The 25,233-nt window shown below is 41.5% G+C and overlaps 1 protein-coding gene across 2 annotated transcripts in view; it reads right to left on the bottom strand.

The window, feature by feature from the left end:
* LGALS4 (galectin 4) overlaps window positions 1-22,922 on the bottom strand; it is a 36,636-nt gene extending 13,714 nt beyond the window's left edge. The window contains exons 1-9 of one of the 2 annotated variants that reach the window (XM_070764583.1): window positions 21,871-22,922; window positions 17,867-17,955; window positions 15,985-16,186; window positions 15,042-15,176; window positions 14,667-14,711; window positions 14,522-14,551; window positions 12,557-12,645; window positions 10,343-10,502; window positions 8,851-9,132 (exon numbers count right to left, since the gene is read on the bottom strand). In XM_070764583.1, coding sequence (XP_070620684.1) covers window positions 8,986-9,132; window positions 10,343-10,502; window positions 12,557-12,645; window positions 14,522-14,551; window positions 14,667-14,711; window positions 15,042-15,176; window positions 15,985-16,186; window positions 17,867-17,955; window positions 21,871-21,915 — 942 coding nt within the window. In that variant the 5' untranslated portion in view covers window positions 21,916-22,922 and the 3' untranslated portion in view covers window positions 8,851-8,985. Of the gene's footprint in view, window positions 1-8,850; window positions 9,133-10,342; window positions 10,503-12,556; window positions 12,646-14,521; window positions 14,552-14,666; window positions 14,712-15,041; window positions 15,177-15,984; window positions 16,187-17,866; window positions 17,956-21,870 lie in introns of those variants that run through there. The other variant, XM_070764582.1, reaches the window with a different exon arrangement.
* Window positions 22,923-25,233: the final 2,311 nt, after the last annotated feature.

Genomic DNA, 25,233 nt, shown 5'->3' with positions numbered 1-25,233 from the left:
TGGAAATAGAATCCATAGGTAGATTATAAGTTGCATTTTACCCTCCAGGAACCCGAATAATTGAGGATTGGGATTACCCAAGGGGAAAGCACAAGATAAACCAAGAAGTACTTACCATAACATTTTTCATCATTCCACTGCCAGTTTTCTACAAGGGAAATGAAGGGTATCAGTTTGATCCTTACATGTTAAAATATCTGACTTCTCCTATTTCTCCATCTCTGGATAGTAGACATGTGAATGGCTACAAGAATGAGTGATAAAGCAAAAACACCCAAACATGAATGATTACTGTTCTGAGATATTTTTTATTTCCCCTTTCTTTTTTCAATTATTCTTCCACACTGGCACAACCAAAATATGCATAAAATAAATCTATCCACAGATTTTATTTTCCTGGGTTGGGCTCCAAGACCACCGCAGATGGGAACTGCAGCTAAGAAATTAAAAGACGCTTGTTCCTGGGGAGGAAAGCTATGACAAAACTAGGCAGCACACTAAAAAGCAGAGACATCACCCTGCCAACAAAAGTACGTTTAGTCAAGATTATGGTTTTCCCAGTTGCAATGTACAGCTGTGAAAGTTGGACCACAAGGAAGGTCCAGCGCCAAAGAATGGAGGCCTTTCAACTGGAGAAGACTCCTGCGAGTCCCTTGGACTGCAAGGCGATCCAACCGGTCAGTCCTAGAGAGATCAACCCTGACTGCTCTTTAGAAGGCCAGATCCTAAAGATTAGCAACTTACCATCAATTGGTATATCAGTACTTTATCCTGAAGAGTTCTCTTAAGAACAGATAACATCTTTTGCATGAGGTCCTGCAAGGAAAGAGGAAAAAAAAATATTATCCTCTTTTATGAATTCCTTCAGAATTATGTTTTGTCAGTGCGTGATAGAAACATCTGGATGGAGTTTGCTGGGTCACTGGCGTCCATTAAAATTGATTGGTGAGCCTTTGAGAGACAGGGAGGATATTGAAGTGAATGGCTTACATCACCAGAGAAGGCACATAAAGCCACACCAACCCTTTGAGGTAGGCAAGGTCAAAGAAAGCCATGGCAAAGATTCCAGAAATGCTACTATATTATTGTTGGTTTTAGCAGCAAAATCTTCATTACTCCTTTTTAAGGACAAGAATGTCAATTTGGAGCTGGCCTTTTTCACCCCTTCTACTTACACAAAGGTGAACAACCATTTTCTTCTTTTTTCCATTTCTTAAAGCCAGAGATAAATTTCTCTACAAATCATATTCCAATCTGAATACTAAAACCCTCTTTTTACCATTCAGTCTTCCATTGAAGTGCACTTTGGATCTTAGTTGAAACCATTTGGCATTTTGCAGGAAGAAAAACCACAAAGCAGAGAAAATAAAATGTGTAGGACTCTCCCCATGCCAAATACACTGCTCAAAAAAAATAAAGGGAACCCTCAAATAACACATCCTAGATCTGAATGAATGAAATATTCTCATTGAATACTTTGTTCTATACAAAGTTGAATGTGCTGACAACAAAATGAATTTGATTGTCAATCAGTGTTGCTTCCTAAGTGGACAGTTTGATTTCACAGAAGTTTGATTTACCTGGAGTTATATTGTGTTGTTTAAGTGTTCCCTTTATTTTTTTTGAACAGTGTATTTTCTCCAGAGATAGTGGTTATTTGGACGATGGATTGAAAGATAGTTGCTAGGTTAACAATCCTGGGTTGTAAATATACATTATTTGGAGTCTTTGGTGCTCTCTGAGTTTGGTTGTTTCTTTAAAGATATAGTAGTAGTAGTAATAATAATAATAATAATAATAATAATAATAATAATAATAATAATGGCTACAACAACAAGGGATAATCCCATGGACCCTTCCTCACTATAGGGCACCCTGCTTTACAACAGTGCAGCCGGTGGGGGTATTTTATGGGGTAAAGAGATGCCTCAAGCTGATTGGTTCAAAACCGGCCCAAGATTTTAGTCCTGCCTTCTTTCTTGATGCTTTGAGAACAATTGTGATGGTTTCTGAGTTGGCAGCAGACTCACAAAAGGGGGGCTTTGTTACATTGGAAGGACCACATTTTGCAAGGAAAAAACAAGGGAGGTGCTTACCACAAACATATCCATTTCACAAACACTCTGTATACATTCCTGCAAAGAAAACAAAAGGTATTACTTCTATTCTGACATGACATCAAAGTATGACTTCTCTAAGCCAGATAGACATAAAACAGGCAGTGCTCTTATATCACAAGGAAGCTTTGTTGCAGGCAAGAAGTATATTATTTCAAGATGAAGAAAGAGCTACTTACTGTTAATTTGTCCAGATCGTCATCATTCAAAGATTGCTACAAGGGAACAAAGCACATCAAATTCTGTTCTGATAAGAAGACAGCCAGGACGTCTCTAGCCGTGCCATCTCTACCATATTAGATACGTTGTGTTCCCTTCCTCCCCATCTTTTAATAGTATTTATTATAGTTATTTTTTTGTTCCTTTATGATTTAAATGTGTAGTGGTTTTAATGTCTTTAAACCACCCAGAGTCATCTTTGGCCAAGTTGGGGTAGCAGAAAGAGGAAGGAAGGAAGGAAGGAAGGAAGGAAGGAAGGAAGGAAGGAAGGAAGGAAGGAAGGAAGGAAGGAAGGGGATGAAAGAACTACTTACCATTAATTTTGTTAGAGTCTCCTCGCCAATTCCACTCTATAGGGGAAACAAAGGATATCTACTCTCTCCTCACATGAGAACATATATGACATATCCAACACCATTTCCTACATGATAACAGTGAAACTCTTCCCTCTTTCACCCAGTTTTAAGAATTGGTCAGTTATTTGTCCAAAATGGTATACTATAAGATCTCTTGAGCTTGAAGACTTCCCTCCCAATTCTGTTATTTTGTACTTACTATAACTTTTTTCATAATTTCTTTGCCATTTTCCTACAAGGAAAACGAAAGGTGTCAGTCTGATCAGCACATAACAGCATATATGACCCTTCCAACTGTTTCGTGACTACATCCCAAACTCCCTTCCAACTCTGTTAATTAGTAAAATACGAATGGCTATATTCTCCAAATAGGAAATGCTATTTCTTACTAAAAGCATGAGGGACAGGACCAAAAAACCCAAACTTGAATTAATTGTGCTCTGAGACAGCATGAAGTAACTTACTAACCATAGACTCTGCATCAGCATCATTCTTGTTATCCTGAAAAGAAAACAAACAACGAATCCTTCACAGTTATGATTCACCCCCTTTGATGTTTATAGGTAATATAGCAAGATGTGAAATACAGCTTAAGTACAATGTGCCTCTGGTTTTTGCTCTATCCTTTATTTCTATTCATCTCAAACCTCTCATGCCAACCAAAGACATTTTCAGCCTTCTTTGCTGGTCCAACTCAGTAGATCCAACAAGTGGTTATCTCTGACTCTCAGGATAAGGCAAAAATTGAGAAATCTAATGCAAAGAACAGGATTGTTTGATTGACTGATTGACTGTATATATATATATGCTGCTCACTCCAAACAGACTCTGAGTGGCTAACAATAGGAATAAATACAACAACAATAAAAGCAGTTAAAATCTAATAATAAAAGTCAGTAATAACATACAAACTTACATACTTGCAATCAGCCTAATTCTAGGCCTGCCGGAAAAGCCAGCTCTTAACAGCTTTCCGAAAGACTGGTAGGGTGGAGATAATGCGGATCTCTAGAGGCAGTTGGTTCCAAAGGGTCGGAGCCACCACAGAGAAGACTCTTCCCCGAGGTCCCGCCAACTGTCATTTTTTGGCGGATGGGACCTGGAGAAGGCCGACACACTGGTCGCAGAGAGGTATGAGGGAGGAGGCGGTCCTGTAAATAGTCTGGCCGATGACAGATGTCAACCTGAATTCAAAATCACTGATACAGTTGAATTCCCAGTGATTAAAAAGCAGAGTACTCAAAGCCTCTCCCTGGTTTTTCAATCCGTTGATGAAGAAATGTGCAAATAAAAGCATGTGAGAAGCTCAACAAAACGTTGTTGTTTTTATGAATTTTTAGCTTAAAATTGTAATTGGATTGGTGGGTATTGTTATTATGTATTGTTTTTATCTTGTTGTGAGCCGCCCCGAGTTTTCGGAGAGGGGCGGCATATAAATCCAATAAATCTAATCTAATCTAATCTTTACTCATTTTTGCAGGCAACCCAGCCGAAAGGCTATTGCCACCCACCAAATTTAGCCTTACCTGCTGCACAGAAAGTGTAAAAGTCAAAGCAAAGATTAACAGGAGACGCATCTCCTTGGTTGCTCTTCAGCTCTTCTGGCCCTTGCTGTTTTTCTAAGTGACTTTATTCAGCTCCACTGGCACGTTTTAATATCTTAATCCTTAGGCTTCATTGCCCAAACCCAATGCCTTTGTTGTTAGTTGATTTACAAGGAAATGTTGAGCTTCCATTGCATCATGCACTATTATTCCATCGTCCATGCTCAAATGGAAGCTAAAATGCACCCAATGTGAAGACCTAACATCATTCAGGAATCAATAAATAAATAAAATTTCCCTGCAATTTTTCCATACGTGCAAAACAGATTGAGAATGATTGAGCTAAATTCGCTTATGGAAACTACGTTGGCTGAAAGTGCCTCATGACTTCTACTCTTGCCTGATCCTAATCCTCCTCTTCCTCACACCCAAATTCCAAGCTTTTATTTCTTTCCTAATGGGTTTGCACGCATTATTTGCTTTTACATTGATCCCTATGGGGAAAATTGCTTCTACTTACAAACTTTTCTACTTAAGAACCGGGTCACGGAACGAATTAAGTTCTTAAGCAGAGGTACCACTGTATGTGTATTACTCTGCCCCAAGAGAAGATGGACTGAATGGATGGCTCTGCTAAACAGGGAGGTGTGTTTCAGCTACTTCCCCTGAACTTCTGGGACATACAATTTCTCATAGTGCAGGTCCAGGTTAAATTGTTAGGTCCTTTGAGCCTGCTTTTATTCCTGCACAGGTTTCATTCCAAAGATAGCCAATGAAATATCTGCAATGTCTTCATTCTACTCATTCATTCTACTCATGACAGAATACCTAATTCCACCAGACTTGAAAGGCTGGGCTTAGATATCTTAGAGCTACATCACCCTCAATCTGATCTAAATGTAGTTCATAAAATCATCTGCCATATTGTCCTACTGGTCAATGAATACTTCAACTTCAACTTCAACAACACACGTGCACACAATAGATTCAAACTCAATGTAAACCGCTTGAAACTCGCCTGCAGAAAATACGACTTCAGCAACAGAGTGATCAATGCCTGGAATACACTACCTAACTCTGTGGTCTTCCCCAAACCCCAAAAACTTTAACCTTAGATTGTTTACTGTCAACCTCACCCAGTGATGGGCTCCTATGGGAACGGTCAGGAACGCATTTCCAGTAGCAAAATTTGGAGCTCCACCCCCAGAGCACCCAATTTGCACTGAAAGATATTGAAATAAAGTGCATAAGCCATGCCCACAGTGTGGTAGTAAAAATTCTGGTTGCCCATCACTGACCTTACCCCATTCCTAAGAGGTCTGCAAGGGGCGTGCAAAAGCGTATCAGTGTGTCTACCATCCCTGTCCTACTGCTCTCATTTATCTGTGTCTGTTTCTGTTTCTAATAATACCTGCTATCTTATATGATAAATATATCTTATATATGTTCTGACTAAACAAACAAATCAAAGATAATGGCTGATTCCTCTATTTCCAAATTGCAAGACCTTCAAGGACTGTTTGCTGAGCAGCTTCTGAGAACCTAAAGGGAATCTGAGGCCTATTCAATCCACTTGCATCATTGCTCCCAAAAACCTCTGATGAATTCTCCATCCTTTTTACTTCTTTGTTTACAAACAGGAAATGCAGGGATGCTGGGTGTTGGTAGAGACAAGGAAGAAGGGCAGGGGGAGATCTGGCTGGGAGTGAAAGTCATCACTTACACAACTGGTGTGTCCCCAGTTAGACTGGTCTTGCAACCGTTTCCTGCCCCAGAGATGCTTTGGATTGCATTGAGGGGGGATCCCAGCAAACCCTCCAAAGGGCAGAGAGGGAGTGAGGGGTGTAAGTCATGCTTGTGGCTCAAAAGTGGGTTGCCCCCAGTTTGGACCAGTTCTTAGAACCAGCAGTAGTGGGAAGTTCTGCCAACCCACCCGGGATGTTTCCATGCATGCACAGAAGTGTTGCATGCGCATACAAGCACGCCTGCAAAACGGTGGCAAAATAATTTAGAACCCACCAATGTTGTGGCTGTAGTTAAATCAATGCTCTCCACGGCTCCTTTGGGTCTTCAATACATCTACAAAGCAGGCCTGCCTTCAGGCTCCCCTCCTGAAAGGGGCAGACAGGACAGGGAGAGCCGCTGCCCAGGCAAATCGGGTCATAGAAAGAGACCCAAATGCAACCAGAGAACAACTCAGGCCAGGCTGAAAATGAAGGTGGGAAGCCCAGCCGGGCTTGCAAGATTTGAGGCTGCAAATTTTGCAGAAATGCTGCAACATGCTGCCCTCTGGAATGAACTCCCTCCAGAGATACGTACCGCCCCTCCCTCCTGGTCTTTCGCAAAGCCTTAAAAATCTACCTTTGCTGGCAGGTATGGGAGCCGTGAGTGATGAGACTTTCTCCAGCCAATATACCATATGATTGGATGGGATGAGTGTATGCGAGTGTTCATGGGGTCTTTTAAATGTGTTTAGAAAATGTTATATTTTAGAGATATTGGATATTGTTGTATTAATGCTGTATGCCACCCTGAGTTGCTTCGAGAAGGGCGGCATAGAAATCAGATAGATAGATAGATAGATAGATGATAGATAGATAGATAGATAGATAGATAGATAGATAGATAGATAGATAGATAGATAAGATAGGTGGGTGGGTGGGTGGGTGGGTGGGTAGGTAGAGATAGAGTGGTTAGAGATAAAGATAAATGAGATGATAGATAGATATAGATAGATAGATAGGTAGGTAGGTAGGTAGGTAGACAGATAGATAGATAGAGACAGAGTGGTTAGAGATAAAGATAAATGAGATGATAGATAGATATAGATAGATAGATAGGTAGGTAGGTAGGTAGGTAGGTAGGTAGACAGATAGATAGATAGAGATAGAGTGGTTAGAGATAAAGATAAATGAGATGATAAATAGATAGATAAGATAGATAGATAGATAGATAGATAGATAGATAGATAGACAGACAGATAGATAGAAATAGAGTGGTTAGAGATAAAGATAAATGAGATGATAAATAGATAGATAAGATAGATAGATAGATAAATAAATAGACAGATAAATAGATAAATAAATAAACAAACATTAACAGGCAAACATTGGTGTCTCTGCCTGGCCTGCCTCGCAAGGCTGGCGTTACACGGCCTAGGAGTTTCAGTTAGGGGGGGTCCCATTTGGAAAAGCAGATGCCCCGGAGGGAGGCATGGATTCCTTTCTGAAGTTTGTTATACTTGTAGAGCAGGGAAGATACAAATCTTCAGCATATAAATCCAATACGTAAATCAAAACAAACAGACAGACAAACAAACAAACAGACAGACAAACAGACAGACAAACAAACAAACAGAAAGACAGACAAAGAAGAAAGAAAGAAAGACAGACAGAAAGAAAGAAAGAAAGAAAGAAAGAAAGAAAGACAGAAAGAAAGACAGAAAGAAAGACAGAAAGAACCACAAAAGACTGCTGGATGTTTCTGGTCGCCACACACGCTCTGAGGGAGGGAGGAAAATCTGCCCAGAGACAGAGAAAGCCTGCCAAAACTGAGGTAAATGGATTCGACCAATCACAAACTGCTGAGCTAAATACCCAATGGGATGCTGTGCTTATAAATTTGATTTGAGACACCTGCAAGATCAGGGGGCCATTTTGTTTGGCTGCTGAAGCAAAATTTGGTTCCCAACCAGGGAACTCTAGGATCAAACAGTCTCCAGGCCTCATTTTTGAAGCCTTGTTTTCAATAGTTTGACTGTTATGTATGTTTGTTAGATTGGTTTTAGGGTTTTTATAGTGGGTTTCTTAGGGTTATAATGGGGTCTTAAATCTACTGTTGGTGTTCGACTTCTTTTTATTAGTGTATTAATGTATTGGGGTTTTTTTTTAATTGTTGTAAGCTGCCCTGAGACCTATGAGATTGGACGGCATAGAAGTCAAATAAATTAAATTAAATTAAGAGTTAAAGAATGCATTTAACAATGAAATAAAGTAGCCAATTGTGGCTCAGGCGGCCAGAGAAACATGGCTTCGAGTGAACGATACAACAGTGTGCAGTGTCTTTATTTTGTTGCTTATATGTCAGTAGAATAGAATAGAATAAAAATAGAATAGAATAAAAATAGAATAGATAGAATAGAATAGAATAGAATAGGAAAATTAAAATAGAACAAGGAGAATAGAACATAGCAAGGGAATTAGAATAGAATAGAATAGAATAGGGAAATTAAAATAGAACAAGGAGAATAGAACAGAGCAAGGGAATTAGAATAGAATAGAATAGAATATAATAGGGAAATTAAAATAGAACAAGGAGAATAGAACAGAGCAAGGGAATTAGAATAGAATAGAACAGAATAGAATAGAATAGAATTCTTTATTGGCCAAATGTGATTGCACATACAATGAGTTTGTCTTTGGTGCAGATGCTCTCAGTGTACATAAAAGAAAAAGATACATTTGTCAAGAATCACCAGGTACAACACTTAATGGTTGTCAAATAAGCAATGAGGAAACAATATTAATACAAATCTTAAGGATACAAGCAACAAGTATCCTTGTTAACAAACAAATTAACAAGTCTCAACTGCTGTTCCAAAAAAAGCAAAATTAATTGAAGCATTTAATCTTTATTTAAATCTTTATGTGGACTACACCAATCGAGCAGGACACGGAGCCTCCTGGCAGACCTCTGGAGAAAAAATGGAGGGTATTTGCCAGCATTAGCGTCTCTCCCCCACCCCAGTGCTTAGCATTGGATATAAGAAAGGACCACGTCTCCTTCGATCTGCAGAGTATTGATCTGTTGGAAATTGCGGCAACGATGGTCGTAGTTGAAGAAAGGCTGGCCATTGATGTAAACCTTGAATCGGTGGTTGCCGCAGCGGATTGAGAGCTGGCAAGAAAAGAAAGATGTTAGGTGTGGTCAGGATATAGTGCACATCTGGGTCAACCTCAGTCCTGGAGTCTGCATCCAAATCAGAAGACACCCAAAATACTATAAGGAGTGGAGCTTTATTAGTGGAGGGGGGTCCATGAGTTCCATGGGATTGGGAGGCATATAAATCAAATAAATTAACTTATTTATTTATTCATTTATTCATTCATTCATTCATTCATTCATTCATTCATTCATTCATTAGATTTGTATGCCGCCCCTCTCTGCAGACTCGGGGCAGCTAACAACAGTAAAAAGACAATATAAACAAATCTAATATTAAAAGTAATTTAAAAAAACCCAATTTAAAGAACCAATCATACATACAGACATACCATGCATAAATTTTATAAGCCTAGGGGGAAGGGAATATCTCAATTCCTCCATTCCTGACGACAGAGGTGGGTTTTAAGAAGCTTACAAAAAGCAAGGAGGGTGGGGGCAACTCTGATATCATGGGGGAGTTGGTTCCAGAGGGCCGGGGCCGCCACAGAGAAGGCTCTTCCCCTGGGTCCTGCCAAACGGCATTGTTTAGTCGACGGGATCCGACTACTTCAGCTTCAATCACAACAACACACGAGCACACAATAGATACCAAGTTAAAGTAAATCATTCTAAACTCGACTGCAGGAAATACAACTTTAGTAACCGAGTAGTTGATGCATGGAACTCACTACCAGACTCTGTAGTATCATCTCCTAACCCCCAAAACTTTACCCTTAGATTATCCACTGTTGACCTCTGCCGATTCCTAACAGGTCAGTAAGGGGTGTGCATAAGTGCACCAGCGTGCCTTCCGTCGCCTGTCCTAATGTTTCTCTTTTACTAGTGTCATGTATATAAATATTATATCTTTGTATACTACCAATACATAAATGACAATGAAATAAATAAATGATACTTCTCAACATCCTTCCAGAGGTTCAGATGTCAATCCCTCATGGCTGTGTATGCTGGGAATTATGGGAGATGGAGTCTCATGCCTCTGGAGGCACCCCTCTGGACCTTCTCTACGCTCCCCACTGCCTGCCTGCCTTCTCCCCGCTCCAGCTCTTTGCTGGAATTTGGAAATATCTCCTAGTTGTAGCTGTCATGTTGACGTTTTTGACCTCTTTCCTTGACGAGACACCCACCCCCTTCCCCTGTGCTGGAATCAAAGCCCACTCACCTCAAAGTACTGTCCAGGTTGGAAAGGGTAAAAGGGCAGCTCCCGTTCCTCAGGACCCCAACTGCCATTCAGAAAACTGTTACGCACTACCGTTTTCTCTTGCATGCGTGGATTGATGTGCAGAGCGATATCCTGGCCAGCCTTAAGATTGATGTGGAACCTTGGAAAGAGAAAAAAAAAAGCGAACATAAAGACTAATGAATGAAATAAAAAGAGTCCTCTGGAGTTGGGTGGCATATAAACATGGATGGATGGATGGATGGATGGATGGATGGATGGATGGATGGATGGATGGATGAATGAGTAAGTAAGTAAGTAAGTAAGTAAGTAAGTAAGTAAGTAAGTAAGTAAGTAAGTAAGTAAATAAATAAATAAATAAATAAATAAATAAATCTGATTCTTCCCCTAAACCAATAACAGCCTGTTTGATGCTGGAGGACAGACGGGAAAGGAGGGACATGATCGAATCATTTAAATATGTTAAAGGGTTGAATAAGGTTCAGGAGGGAAGTGTTTTTAATAGGAAAGTGAACCCAAGAACAAGGGGACACAATCTGAAGTTAGTTGGGGGAAAGATCAAAAGCAACATGAGAAAATATTATTTTACTGAAAGAGTAGTAGATGCTTGGAACAAACTTCCAGCAGACGTGGTTGGTCAATCCACAGTCACTGAATTTAAACATGCCTGGGACAAACATAGATCCATCCTAAGATAAAAATACAGGAAATAGTAGAAGGGCAGACGAGATGGACCATGAGGTCTTTTTCTGCCGTCAGTCTTCTATGTTTCTATGCTGGGTAAAGTGGGGGAAAAGAGCTCTCGTTCTCCTTTGCAAATATTATTTATTGGTAGACTGCTGCTGAATGTGTAAGTTCATTTAGCATTTTAGGTATATGGTCATGATATTTAGCTCCTGACCCAGCCAAATCAACTCTTGATGGGCTATAAATGAAGCACCTAAATAAATGGGGGGACGAAATCTCACATATTCCACAACAGTCTAGCAGTGAACAGCATTCTTCTGCTTAATTCAAGTCCTAATCATTCTTTTAAAAAAAAAAACAAAATTAAAAATAGTTTATTTATTGAATTGATAAAAAAGGGGGAAGGGAAGTATAAACAGGAAGAGAAAAAGGGTAAGGGGAAAGGATACAAAATCAAGGGGTTTAGGAAAGTGATAGTATTGTAAATAGTAATACATAAAATTTTTGTATCGATAATATATTTCTCAAACTATGTGAGTAAAAATATCCCTTTTTGCCTCTAGGCCCAACCCAGGACCACTACAAGGCAGTTAATATATTTTATAGCCGACAACTATATTCTGTATGTGTTAAATGTTTTTAGCTGGAATTTTTTAAAATTAAGGGAGACTAGGATGGTCCCATTTCGGCCTTGTTCTGGCCTCATCAGCTAGCTACACCCTTTCCTTTACTGGGATTCGATCTGGTGATCTGCTTTACAAGGCAGAGTTCACCAGATCGAATCCCAGTAAAGGAAAGGGTGTGGCTAGCTGATGAGGCCAGAACAAGGCCGAAATGGGACCATCCTAGTCTCCCTTAATTTTAAAAAATTCCAGCTAAAAACATTTAACATATATATATTTGTTTTCGTAGATTTTCACGGGTATATGTATGTAGATTGTTCTGAGTTCGGGTTTTGCCCTGTGTAATATTTTGCATGTCTATGCGACGTTTCGGTGAAATCACATTCACCATCATCAGGCTGAAGTTTTAAGCTTCGTGTTGCTGTAAATATGTAAACATATTTACAGCAACACGAAGCTTACAACTTCAGCCTGATGATGGTGAATGTGATTTCACCGAAACGTCGCATAGACATGCAAAATATTAGAAAATATTATCTATCCTAGTCTCCCTTAATTTTCAAATTCAGCAAAAAAACATGTGACATATATATATATATATATATATATATATATTTGTTTTCGTAAATTTTCACGGGTATATGTATGTAGATTGTTCTGAGTTCGGGTAAGTAAATGATATAGTTAAAGAAATTTAGAGTTTAGAAAATATTGAGGGGGATAGATCTGCGTATGGCACAGACGTTTTTAGGTGATACGACATAGTGTAGAAGAAGAATAAGGGGTGTATATGTATAATATAATAAATGTGTTGTTGTGTGTAAAAAGAACACTGTCATACAGGAAGTCCTAATCATTCTTAAAGGCTGAAACAGATAGCCGAGACCTGTTGAAGTTCATCGGAACAGAACCTCGCACTACGATGGTCCTCTTGGCTCCCAGACCTCCAGAGATGTTGCCTGTGTAGGGCACCGTCTGAAAGACACACAAATCCAGGTTACACTCAATGCCCCACCACCATTGACCATCTGGCTCTTGGCCCTGCAAGCAGGGGATCAAGGTAGCTAGCTGCCATCCAGTCAATCTTGAGTTGCCAAGCAGAAAATCTAGTACGTTTCAAGCATATCTTCCTTCAAATGAGACCGGTAATTTTTGGCCTCAAAAGTAAGACATGTTCAAATGGTTTGTTTGCTCAACAGGTTGAGGTCAAAATATTCAATTCAATTCAATTCATTAGATTTGTATGCCGCTCCTCTCCGAAGACTCGGGGCGGCTCACAACAACAATAAAAACAGTATAACAATGGGACAAATCTAATAATAAAATTACATTAAAAAACCCCAACACTTTAAAAGCCATACAACACATACATACCAAACATAAAATATAAGAAAGCCTGGGGGAGATGTCTTAATTCCCCCATGCCTGGCGATATAGGTGGGTCTTGAGTAACTTGCGAAAGACAAGGAGGGTGGGGGCCGTTCTAATCTCCAGGGGGAGTTGATTTCAGAGGGCTGGGATTCGTGCGGTAGAAGGCGGTTCTGGATGGCAGCCATCAAAGCCAAGCCTGTAGGGCAACAATACTTACAGCAACTTGAACAGACTTGTTGGGCATATTTGAGTTGCTTCGTTGGGCTTAACAACCTGAACAGTGTTGTAGGGCAGTTATTTAACTAACCTTGTTGGGCATATTTGAGTTGCTTCGTTGGGCATAGCAACCTCAACAGCCTTGTTGAGCACAGTTATTTAACTAGCATTGTTGGCCATGTTTGAGTTGCTTCGTTGGGCTTAACAACCCAAACAGTGTTGTAGGGCAGTTATTTAACTAACCTTGTTGGGCATATTTGAGTTGCTTCGTTGGGCTTAACAACCTGAACAGTGTTGTAGGGCAGTTATTTAACTAACCTTGTTGGGCATATTTGAGTTGCTTCGTTGGGCATAGCAACCTCAACAGCCTTGTTGAGCAGAGTTATTTAACTAGCATTGTTGGCCATGTTTGAATTGCCTCGTTGGGCATAACAACCTGAACAGCGTTTTAGGGCAGTTATTTAACTAACCTTGTTGGGCTTATTTGAATTGCTTCATTGGGCAGAGCAACCAAATAGCCTTGTTGGGCAGAGTTATTTGAATTTCCTCGTTGCGCACAGATTAGTGTAGTACGAAAACTTTGAAATTAGACAAGTATACGTACAAATATAAAGGAATTAATTAAGCGTAGTTGCACACGTGCCTTTTTTTTTTTGGTCCAAAAAACCCACTAGAAAAACTCGTATTTTAAGTGGCTTGAACTCAATTTTATGACAGTGTTCCAAGGCAAAGAGCAGGAAATACAAGCCGCCTTCCATTGCACCTGAGCACAGGTGGTCCTCAACTTATGACCACAGCTGAGCCCAAGATTTATGTTACTGGCAAAAACATTTGTGAAGTGAGTTTTGCCCCATCCTATGACATTTCTTGCCACAGTGGTTAAGGGAACCATTGCAGTTGTGAAATTAGTATAACACAATGGTTAAGTAAATCTGGCTTCCTCATTGGCTTTGCTGGGCAGAAGTCAATCACATGACTTGATCACATGACAACCATCATAACTATGAGTCAATTGCCAAGGATCTGAATTTGGATCATGTGACCACATTGTAGGGATGCTACAACGGTTATAAGTGTCAAAAATGGTCACAGATCCCCCTTTTCAGGGCCATTGAACTTGGAATGATCACTAAACAAACCGTTGTAAGTCAAGGACTACCTATACACACACACACACACAAACTCCCCAACTCCTGGTTTCTGTCCCATCCCACAAATTCAGGCTAACCTAAGGAGAAATAGGCCAGGTTACTTTGGTACTTACTGGATGGTAGAGTGCAGGAGATTGCATCATCTGGTGGGAGAGAAATCCAAAGAGAGTTTGGTTAACTCCGTGTTATTTCTTCCCCGCCTTGAATTTGCTTGCGCGCCGCCCCCCCCCCCTTTCTTTCCCCTTTCTGAGCACTTACGGGAAGATTTTGCGCCGGCCCATATCCAGGGTTTTGCATCATACCCTAAAGGATAGGAAGACAACTGAGTGTGAGTTTGTGTGGCACATTCACCTAAGGTCAATTGAAGCCTTCATGGGTGCTTTTGTACCATTTAATTTAATTAATCTAATTTATATGCCACTCAATCCCATAGGACTTAGGACGGCTCAACTTGGTTACTTTAAACTTGGATGGAAGTTCTGGAGAGATGCATGGGCATCTTCTAAGCCAGTGATGGCGAACTTTTTTCCCCCTTGCACATGTACGAGTGCCCACACCCATAATTCAATGCCTGGGGAGGGCGAAAACAGCTTTCCCCGCCCCCTGAAGGCCCTCTGGATGTACCGCGCTTACCATGTTCCCCATCATTGATCCTCCCATCACGGTCAGAGATTGCAGCTCCAGGTCTCCATCTGCGCTCACGACCTGCACACTTTGTGGGGGCAATCGATGCCCGTAGCTACAGAAGGGGTTCCTGTTCACCAGGACCTATCAGAGGGCAAAGCCAAAGGGGTCAAGGCTCAATTGGGAGCATCCATTTTCCACAAGGAGAAGGGAATTTTTGCACTGGACAAACACACAGCACAGAGTCGGAGATATGAAGTGCAAACCCTTAATTAAGAGACACCATGGAAAAAATATTTAACAGGAATGAAAAGAAAAGAAAGGAGGGGAGAGGCATGAGACCAACGTAACTCTCCTGAAAGCTGAGACCAGGAAATATAACAAAGGGTGTGAAGCACTTGGCTTCACTGTGACTATGGTGGGAGACGAGGAAAGACCGCGATGTTTACTGGGTCTAAAAATGTTAGCAGCAGACAGCATGAAGCCAAATAAATTAAGGCGTCACTTAAACACATTACACCCTGCCAATCACACTGATAAGACACTTTTTTCGGAGTTTTTTCAGTGAAAACATGCTGAATATTGCAAACAATTGTCCCGGCAAAGAGTTTGTGGGGGGTACGGGGAATAGAAATATTGCACGAAATATTTATTTTTTCCTAGGGGGGTGGGGGGGGAATAGAAAATAATTGAGAAGCACTGCCCTAGACTGGAATGTTTTCTTTCAGCTACAGGTTGCCTTCACTGAGTGACTGTTTGCCGTTACGCCAGTGATAAAATAACAACTCTGCTACCTATCCTGTACTTACAACCTTCACAGGTCTGTAAAGCGTAAGAAAAGCTGAAATCTAACTACGTTTTCACCTAGCAACCACTTCACTTCATGGCTAAGCTTGCTGGCTCCAGTTGTCACTGAATGGGGACTACCTGAGCCTCTGTCAGGTGTACCCACCTGGTACCCGGCATCGTTGACGACGAAGATGATCTCAAAATGCTCGCCCTTTCGGAAGGGCATCTTGTGAATCTCTTCGTTCCCCCACCTGCCGGACTGAAATGTGTTGAGTACCGTCTTGTCCTTCCCATCAAAGCGAGGGTTGAAGTGGAAGGCGATGTCAGCCCCCTCGTGCTGCCCGCAGGCAAAGTTCACCCGGAATCTGGTAGAGAGAGAAGAAGAAAAAAAGGAAAATTAAGAGAATTAATTCAGGAACCTCAGAGTAGCGTTCTGCCTCCCCCTTCCTTCCTTCCTTCCTTCCTTCCTTCCTTCCTTCCTTCCTTCCTTCCTCCCTTCCTTCCTTCCTATGAAGCTAGAATCCACAGGAAGCCAAGCCAGTTTTTGCTTGAAGAGAAGAATCAAGTTCCTAGTCCTCAGGGCTTAGGACAGAAGCGTTCAAATTCGGGGACTTTAAGACTTGTGGACTTCAACTCCCAGCTGGCTGGAGAATTCTGGGAGTTGAAGTCCACAAGTCTTAACATGACCTCTGGCTTAGGAACTCCTCTAGGAGTTGGAAGAACCAGGAAGTGGAACTATCTAAAGAATTAAGACAGGCTTTTCAAGGTCCATTTCTTTGTGTGCAATGGCTTCCATGCCATCGTTTTTGGGACAATCTTTGGAACAAGGTCCCCCCCCTGAGATTCGTACTGCCCCCACTCTCCCTGCCTTCTGCAAAGCTTTGAAGACCCACCTCTGCCACCTTGGGTCAATTGAAATTCTGACATTTTTGCCCCACCCAATGAATGAATGTAGGATGTATGATGTGTGAATTTGTTTGTTTAGTTTTTAACTGTGGGTTTTTTAGAATGCAATTTTATGTAGATTTCTAATATGTTGTAAGCCGCCCTGAGTCTCAGGAGAAGGGTGGGTAGAAATCGAATAAATAATAATAATAATAATTAATAATTTATTAGATTTCTATGCCGCCCCTCTCCGAGAACTTGGGGTGGAAAATAATGAATAAATGAATGAATGAATGAATGAATGAACAAACGAACAAACAAACAAACAAACAAATCTTGGTATCAAATTTGGATTATATAAAGTACCTGTAACAAAATAATATTTTGTTATATAAATGAAGAGGCAGCAGCCATTGCGATCTCCGGAACATTTAAAATTTATTAAAAATCACTCAAATTAACCAAGCTTTCGTTAGTCCTCTACTAACGTCATGAGAGTATTAAAATCCCCCTTCAAGAGAGTTGATTTTATATGCTCAATTTGCCCCTTGCCCACGTCACAGGCCATAAACACATAATTCCCTCAACACTGTCAGACTTTCCACTAAATCTGCACTTCTATTCTACTAGTTTTTCTCATCATTCCTTTCACCCATTTCCTCCCATGTTGACTGTATGACTGTAACTTGTTGCTTATATCCTAAGATTTTTATTAATATTGCTTCTTCATTGCTTATTTGACCCCTATGACAATCATTAAGTGTTGTACCACATGATTCTTGACAAATGTATATTTTATTTTATGTACGCTGAGAGCATATGCACCAAGACAAATTCCTTGTGTGTCCAATCACACTTGGCCAATAAAAATTCTATTCTATAGGCCAAATCAACTGTCTTCAATGGGGATTTTAACACTCTGATGACGTCAGTAGAGGACTAACGAAAGCTTAGTTAATTTCAATGGTTTTTAATAAATTTTTAAACGTCCCGGAGATCGCAACGGCTGTTCACTCTTCATTTATAAGTTACACCTGGAACTCGCATTTATAGGACAATTCTTGATGTTGTTATATATATATTTAACAAATATTTTGAGCAAGGTAACTTCTGGCCCTTCCTATGAGATTCGCCCCCCCCCCCCAAAAAAAATCCATTACCTGTTGGTATGTTTGGGCACCGTGCCTTGCACATACACCGACATCCCAGGACGGAGGCCGCCAGGGACAGGTTGATGGTAAGGGAGAGTCTGGAAGACAGAAAACCATGAGCCAAAACAGGGACTCTATTGCAAAACACAACTTTCACAGAGGAACAGAGTTGGAAGGGACCTCGCAGGTCATCTAGTCCAACCCCCTTGCCCAAGCAGGAGACCCTTACATCTGCCTCTACCTAGGATCGAACTCACAACCTCCTGACTGTGAGGCAAACTATGACTTTTGAATCAGGCAAGTGCAACTGGTTTGTTGTATCACCCTTTCCATGAGTTAGCCTCTGCTGAGGATTAATCCTCCCCCTCCCACCCCCAATACGGCAGGGGAAGGACTTGCTTGCTTGATATTATTATTATTATTATTATTATTATTATTATTATTATTATTATTGGCATTGGCTGCCGATCAGTTTCCGGTCACAATTCAAAGTGTTGGTCATGACTTTTAAAGCCCTACATGGCATTGGACCAGAATACCTCCGGAACCGCCTGCTACCGCACGAATCCCAGCGGCCGATAAGGTCCCACAGAGTTGGCCTTCTCTGGGTCCCGTCGACTAAACAATGTCATCTGGCAGGCCCAGGGGAAGAGCCTTCTCTGTGGCAGCCCCAGCCCTCTGGAACCAACTCCCCCCGGAGATTAGAACTGCTCCCACCCTCCTTGTCTTCCGTAAACTACTTAAGACCCACCTATACCACCAGGCATGGGGGATCTGAGACACCTTTCCCCCAGGCTTATTATAATTTATGTTTGGTATGTATGTGCTGTTTGGTTTTTAATTATGATAGGGTTTTTAGTTTTTTAATATTAGATTTGTGCCATTATAATATTGTTTTTATCGTTGTTGTGAGCCGCCCCAAGTCTTCAGAGAGGGTCGGCATACAAATCTAATATATTATTATTATTATTATTATTATTATTATTATTATTATTTGATTTCTATGCCGCTCCTCTCCAAGGACTCGGAGCGGCTCACAAGGAAAACAATACAATGAATACAAATCCAATATTTAAAAACAGTTTAAAAACCCTTATAAAAAAAACAATCATACAAACCAAACAAACCAGGCATAAGCCTCAATAGCTAAGGGATGTGCTAATTTCCCCATGCCTGGCGCCATAGGTGGATTTTCAAAAGTTTGCGAAAGGCAAGGAGGGTGGGGGCAGTCCTGATCTCTGGGGGGGAGTTGATTCCAGAGGGCCAGGGCCACCACAGAGAAGGCTCTTCCCCTGGGTCCCGCCAGACGGCATTGTTTAGTCGACGGGACCCGCAGAAGGCCAACTCTTTGGGACCTAATCGGTTGCTGGGATTCGTGCAGCAGAAGGCGATCCCGGAGATATTCTGGTCCGATGCCACGTAGGTGCTTGTTAGATTTATATGCCGCCCACTCCCAAAGAACTCAGGATGGCATGGAAGAACTACCAGAAGTGCAGCCCTGGACTGGCGCTGCTTTAACTCTATGGCTGACCAGTGGATTGAGCAAGAGTGGCTGGATGCCAGCCTCTTATCAGATCTCTCCATGCATTGGAAGAACCCCTAAGGGGATGAGAAACATAGCAAGCGCCAATTGGGTCAGGCTGGTGGGACCAAGGGAGAGTTGGCCTTTGCCTCTGCATTTCTGGAGCTTTTTTATAGGAGAACCATGGTTCCTCTGCGGGCGAGTGAGAAGCTACGGCATCGGTGCCCTCTGGGTGGGAGGAATTGTAGTGAAAAAGAGGAGAACTGAACCCCAAACGAGTGTAGAACGTTTGGCCAATTTATTCTGAGAAATAACGGACCAATATTTTCATTTCTTCCAATAGAAAAAAACCTCTGAAGTTCAGCATTCAATCATGGAGTTCTCGGTGGTATCCGAGCATGAGTGTGTGCTTGCAAGTTTCAGACCAAAAGGATTGACTGTAAAAAATAGGACTTTAACAATCGAGTTGTCGAAGCGTGGAACTCATTACCGGACTCAATAGTGTCACCCCCTAACCCCCCATATTTCTCCCTTAGACTCTCCACAATTGACCTCTCCAGGTTCCTAAGAGGTCAGTAAGGGGCGTACATAAGTGCACTAGTGTGCCTTTCGTCCCCTGTCCAATTGTCTTTCCTTTATCTCATATATCATATATATTTTCTTCCTTTCATATATCTTCTCCTCTATTTTTACATATTATCTTTATACATATTACTTCATGTCTATTCTCTTCCATATGTATTGTGTATTGGACAAATGAATAAATAAATAAAAATAAATAAAATAGATTGTGTCCCTATAAAAAGTAGTATTAACCTGTGGGAGTTTGGTTTCCTAGTCTGTTCTTTTTCTCTTTTTTTGGGGGGGGGGGGGTTTGTATTATTTTTTTTCTCCACCTTGAGATAAAACATATGTAAATAACAAAACACAATACCAATATCCAACAATGCCAAATTTCCATATCATTAATGTGCTTTAAAGAGTTTCTTGCCTCCCACCTCCCCTCCAATAATTCCATCTCTCCAACATTAAAAGTACAGTGATCCCTCGATTATCGCGAGGGTTCCGTTCCAAGACCCCTCGCGATAATCGATTTTTCGCGATGTAGGGTTGCGGAAGTAAAAACACCATCTGCGCATGCGCGCCCTTTTTTCATGGCCGCGCATGCGCAGATGGTGGAGGTGGAGAGCGACGAAAGTGCGGAAGCCGACAGATTGCAGCACCCGCTCGCCCGCCCTTCGCCCGGCCACCCGCCCTTCGCTCGCTGCTCGCCCGGCCACCCGGGTTCGGGGGGGTGCTGGGAAGCCGCGCCGCTTCCCAGCTGACTCCCGAAGCCAAACGCGGAAGTGGTTTTTTTTTAATTAATATTTTTTTAAAAATCGCGATATAGCGTTTCGCGAAGATCGAGATCGCGAAACTCGAGGGATCACTGTAGTACTAAACTTTAAAAGCAAGGACAAAGAAAAAGAGAGAAAAAAGAGAACAGAACAAAACCAAAACTTTAATATCTAACATTCTATAAATCCCATATTCATCATTATTTATAGAAAAAGGGAGAGATAAAAGGGGAAAAAAAGAATAGAATAGAAAAATCCCCCTCACTCCAACATCTAGCTAATTCCCCAATACAAAGTTAGAATAATATAAAACATAAACTATCTTAAATTTGTGTTACATTAGCAACTAGTGCTGCTACTATTTCTTTCTTTTTTTTCATCTGGGTTTCTAAAAAAAAATATTTATATACAGTGGTACCTCTACTTAAGAACTTAATTCGTTCCGTGACCAGGTTCTTAAGTAGAAAGGTTTGTAAGTAGAAGCAAGTTTTCCCATAGGAATCAATGTAAAAGCAAATAATGTGTGCAAACCCATTAGGAAAGAAATAAAAGCTCGGAATTTGGGTGGGAGGAGGAGGAGGAATAAGAGGAGGAGGAGGACAGTCGCTGCCGAAGGAAGAAGGTGAGGTGAGGGGAATAAAAAAAAACCCCCAAAGTTTAAGGCTTAAAAAAAAAAGAGGAAAAATGTCTCACATTCCAGCCATTTTTCCATCAGCAAACCCAGATGTTCATCCTTTCGTCCATTTTCATCAAAAAAAGTCCAAACCAGATGCCCAAATTTTTATAAAAGGTCCTTACCATTTTATCCCCCGTTTCACAATCTGAGGTTAGTTGGGGGAAATATCAGAAGAGAAAATATTATTTTACTGAAAGAGTAATAAATGCTTGGAACAAACTTCCAGCGGACGTGGTTGGTAAATCCACGGTCACTGAATGCAAACATGCCTGGGATAAACATAGATAAAATACGGGAAACAGTAGAAGGGCAGACTAGATGGACCAGGAGGTCTTTTTTTTGCTGTCAATCTTCTAGGTTTCACCGCCACTTTTATTATCCATCGCTCTCCCATTTTCAATATTTCTCCATCCAGGTGTATTATAGTTTTGATGCAAAGATAACAGTGAGGATAAGAAAAGGTGAGAGAGACACTTACCGGGTTATAAACGGGGTTGTAGCCGGGTGCTGGGCAGTAAGTCATGTTGATGCTGTTTCAAGCCGCTGGTCCAGATGAATGCTCAAATAAGAATCGAAGCAACGGAACCTCCTGCTTTTATAAAACAAGGAAGAGAAGGTGGAGCCCAGAGGAGGTGGCACCAGCCCACCTGTCCTGGCATATAAAAGGCAACTGGCCAGGTAGCTCAGCCTATCCTGGGCGAGGCAGGAAACCTTGTGAACCTTTCCTGGAAAGCCCCCAGACTCACCTGGTCTCACCTTGTTCAGCCTGATGCTTCCAACACATTGGGCTGCAAATTCAAAATCCTCAGGCCAGGATCAGGCAATATAGGACGATGGGAGTTCTCGCAACAGAAGAAAACTTATGCTGAACGTCACCTAAAGCCAGCCAGAAAGTTTAACGCCATCTGGTTTTGTCAGATTTTATAACTTCCTCCTCCCTTCCAGATCTTACAAGCGAAAGGATTCTTTCTTTATTCTTGTGTTTAATGGACGAGAATAATCTAATTGTATGTATGTATGTATGTATGTATGTATGTATGTATGTATGTATGTATGTATGTATTTATTTATTTACTTATTGGATTTGTATGCCGCCCCTCTGCGGAGACTCGGGGCGGCTAACAGCAATAATAAGACAGCGTATAACAATAATCCAATACTAAAAACAATTAAAACCCATTATAATAAAAAACCAAACATACATACAGACATACCATGCATAAAATTGTAAAGGCCTAGGGGGAAAGGGTATCTCAATTCCCCCATGCCTGGCGGCAGAGGTGGGTTTTGAGAAGTTTGCGAAAGGCAAGGAAGGTGGGGGCAATTCTAATCTCTGGGGGGAGTTGGTTCCAGAGGGCCAGGGCCGCCACAGAGAAGGCTCTTCCCCTGGGTCCTGCCAAGCGGCATTGTTTAGTTGACGGGACCCGGAGAAGACCCACTCTGTGGGACCTAACTGGTCGCTGGGATTCATGCAGCAGAAGGCGGTCCCTGAGATAATCTGGTCCGGTGCCATGAAGGGCTTTATAGGTCATAACCAACACTTTGAATTGTGACCGGAAACTGATCGGCAACCAATGCAGACTGCGGAGTGTTGAAGTAATATGGGCATATTTGGGAAAGCCCATGATTGCTCTCACAGCTGTATTCTGCATGATCTGAAGTTTCCGAACACTTTTCAAAGGTAGCCCCATGTAGAGAGCGTTTATTTTATGTGTGTGTATAATTGTGTGTCTTTAAGTATGCATATGTTGTGTTTTTAATGTATATATTTTTCAATAAAAATTATTTTTTTAAAAAAATAGAATTATTTTCTTGGCTGTGTTGTTAGACACACAAGGAATCTGTCTTGGTGCAGATGCTCTCAGTGTACATAAAAGAAGATACATTTGTCAAGAATCAGGAGGTCCAACACTTAATGACTGTCATAGGGGTCAAATAAGCAATGAGGAAACAATCAATATTAATATATACTGATCGAAAAAATAAAGGGGACACTTCAACGCCATATAACTCCAAGTCAATCAAACTTTCCACTTAGGAAGCAACACTGATGGACAATCAATCTCAACAAAGTATTCCATGAGAATATTTCATTCATTCGGATCTGGGATGGGTTCTTTGAGTGTTCCCTTTATTTTTTTTGAGCAGTGTAAATCTTCAGGACACAAGCAACGAGTTATACAGTCCTAAGTGGGAGGAGATGGGTGGTAGGAATGATGGGAAAAAACTAGTAGTAACAGCAGTGCAGACTTAGTAAATAGTTTGACAGTGTTGAGGGAATTATTTGTTTAGCAGAGTGATGGCGTTTGGGGAAAAACTGTCCTTGTGTCTAGTTGTCTTGGTGTGCAGTGGTCTGTAGCGATATTTCGAGGATAGTTGAAACAGTTTATGTCCAGGATGCAAGGGGTCAATAAATATTTTCACGGCCCTCTTTTTGACTCGTGCAGTCTACAGGTCCTCAACGGAAGGCAGGTTGGCAGCCATGGTTTTTTCTGCAGTCCCGATTCTCCTCTGAAGTCTGGGTCGGTCTTGTTGGGTTGCAGAACCAAACGAGACAGTTATAGCGAAATGTCTTCAGAAAAAAGGATGTCCAATTTCCTCCTGAGAAAGCACTTTTTGGACTTTTTCTTCCTGAACTTTACCAAGCAACAGCCTGAAATGGAGACATGCCCTGCCCAGTTGATTTAATGAGCAGGATGTCAACCCCATAAAAACTCTTTGAACTGGGGCATCGGTGAGGGTTAACGGGCAGCTTGTGCGCTCTGTGGAGGCTGAGAGCAGCCCTGGAGGGAGCGGTCAGCAAACAACTTTGTGGGGTTGAGTAGAGTAAGGGATACGCCCGACTAAACCAGATGAGAGTTTTATGGAAGGTAACTTAGGAGACAAAAGGGCTGGCCAGCTCGGTGAATTGGGAGAGAGGGCAGGATGGCGCTTGGGCAGAGAAGGGAAGCCATTAAAAGATGCCATGGAGCTTGCAACTACGCCCTGCCAGTTGGACTCTGGCCCTTCAGCGTGCCCAGATGACCGAAGGAGAATGGGGCAAAACGGACGAGGATACAGCAAGCAGTAGCCTCCGTCCACCCCCAGCTACGAAGGGCTTAATTTCTCAAATGCCCCCAGATTTCTCTTAAGCGGAACAACACAATTGTGAGTCTTCCAATTAACAGGGGTTGGACTGGATGACCTACAAGGTCCCTTCCAACTCTGTTCCAATAAAACAGCCCGATGAAAACAAACCTGCCGCGGAATAAAATACGCAAGTTGGAAAAGGCGACTGTTGGTCTCCTGATTTGGGGGAATCAACTCCGCAAAAGCTCTCGCTTGTAAATGAAATTCGCTGACCGGAAAACAGGCCGCCACATTCCCTCTGGAGCGTGTGTTTGTGTTTTACTGTCTGTAATGAAATAAAAGACGAGCTTTCCATAACCTTTCTCTTTTCTGGTGGACCTTCCATCACCTCGCAAATTCATAACGAAATCCTTTAAAGGAAAAATTAAGGTTTGGATTTTATTTAGTTATTCTTTTAAAACAACAATACAGGGTTTTACATAGTTTAGATCAGTGTTTCCCAACCTTGGCAATTGGAAGATATCTGGACTTCAACTCCCAGAATTCCCCAGCCAGAGTTGAAGTCCAGATATCTTCCAGTTGCCAAGGTTGGGAAACACTGGTTTAGATTATCTTCGACTTCTTTTTACTGCTCTGTATCTACCTGTATTTCTATTTATATTACTATTGTAAGCCGCCCTGAGTCTTTCGTGATTGGGCGGCATAGAAGTCGAATGAATAAATAAACTGCTGGTTTAAGAACCACAAAATAAAAAGCCAAAACAGGCCACGT

Source organism: Erythrolamprus reginae, chromosome 11, assembly GCF_031021105.1.
Source record: "Erythrolamprus reginae isolate rEryReg1 chromosome 11, rEryReg1.hap1, whole genome shotgun sequence".
NCBI classification, from domain to species: domain Eukaryota; kingdom Metazoa; phylum Chordata; class Lepidosauria; order Squamata; family Dipsadidae; genus Erythrolamprus; species Erythrolamprus reginae.
Note: the sequence above shows the minus strand (reverse complement) of the source record. Positions and strands in the feature narration are given on the sequence as shown.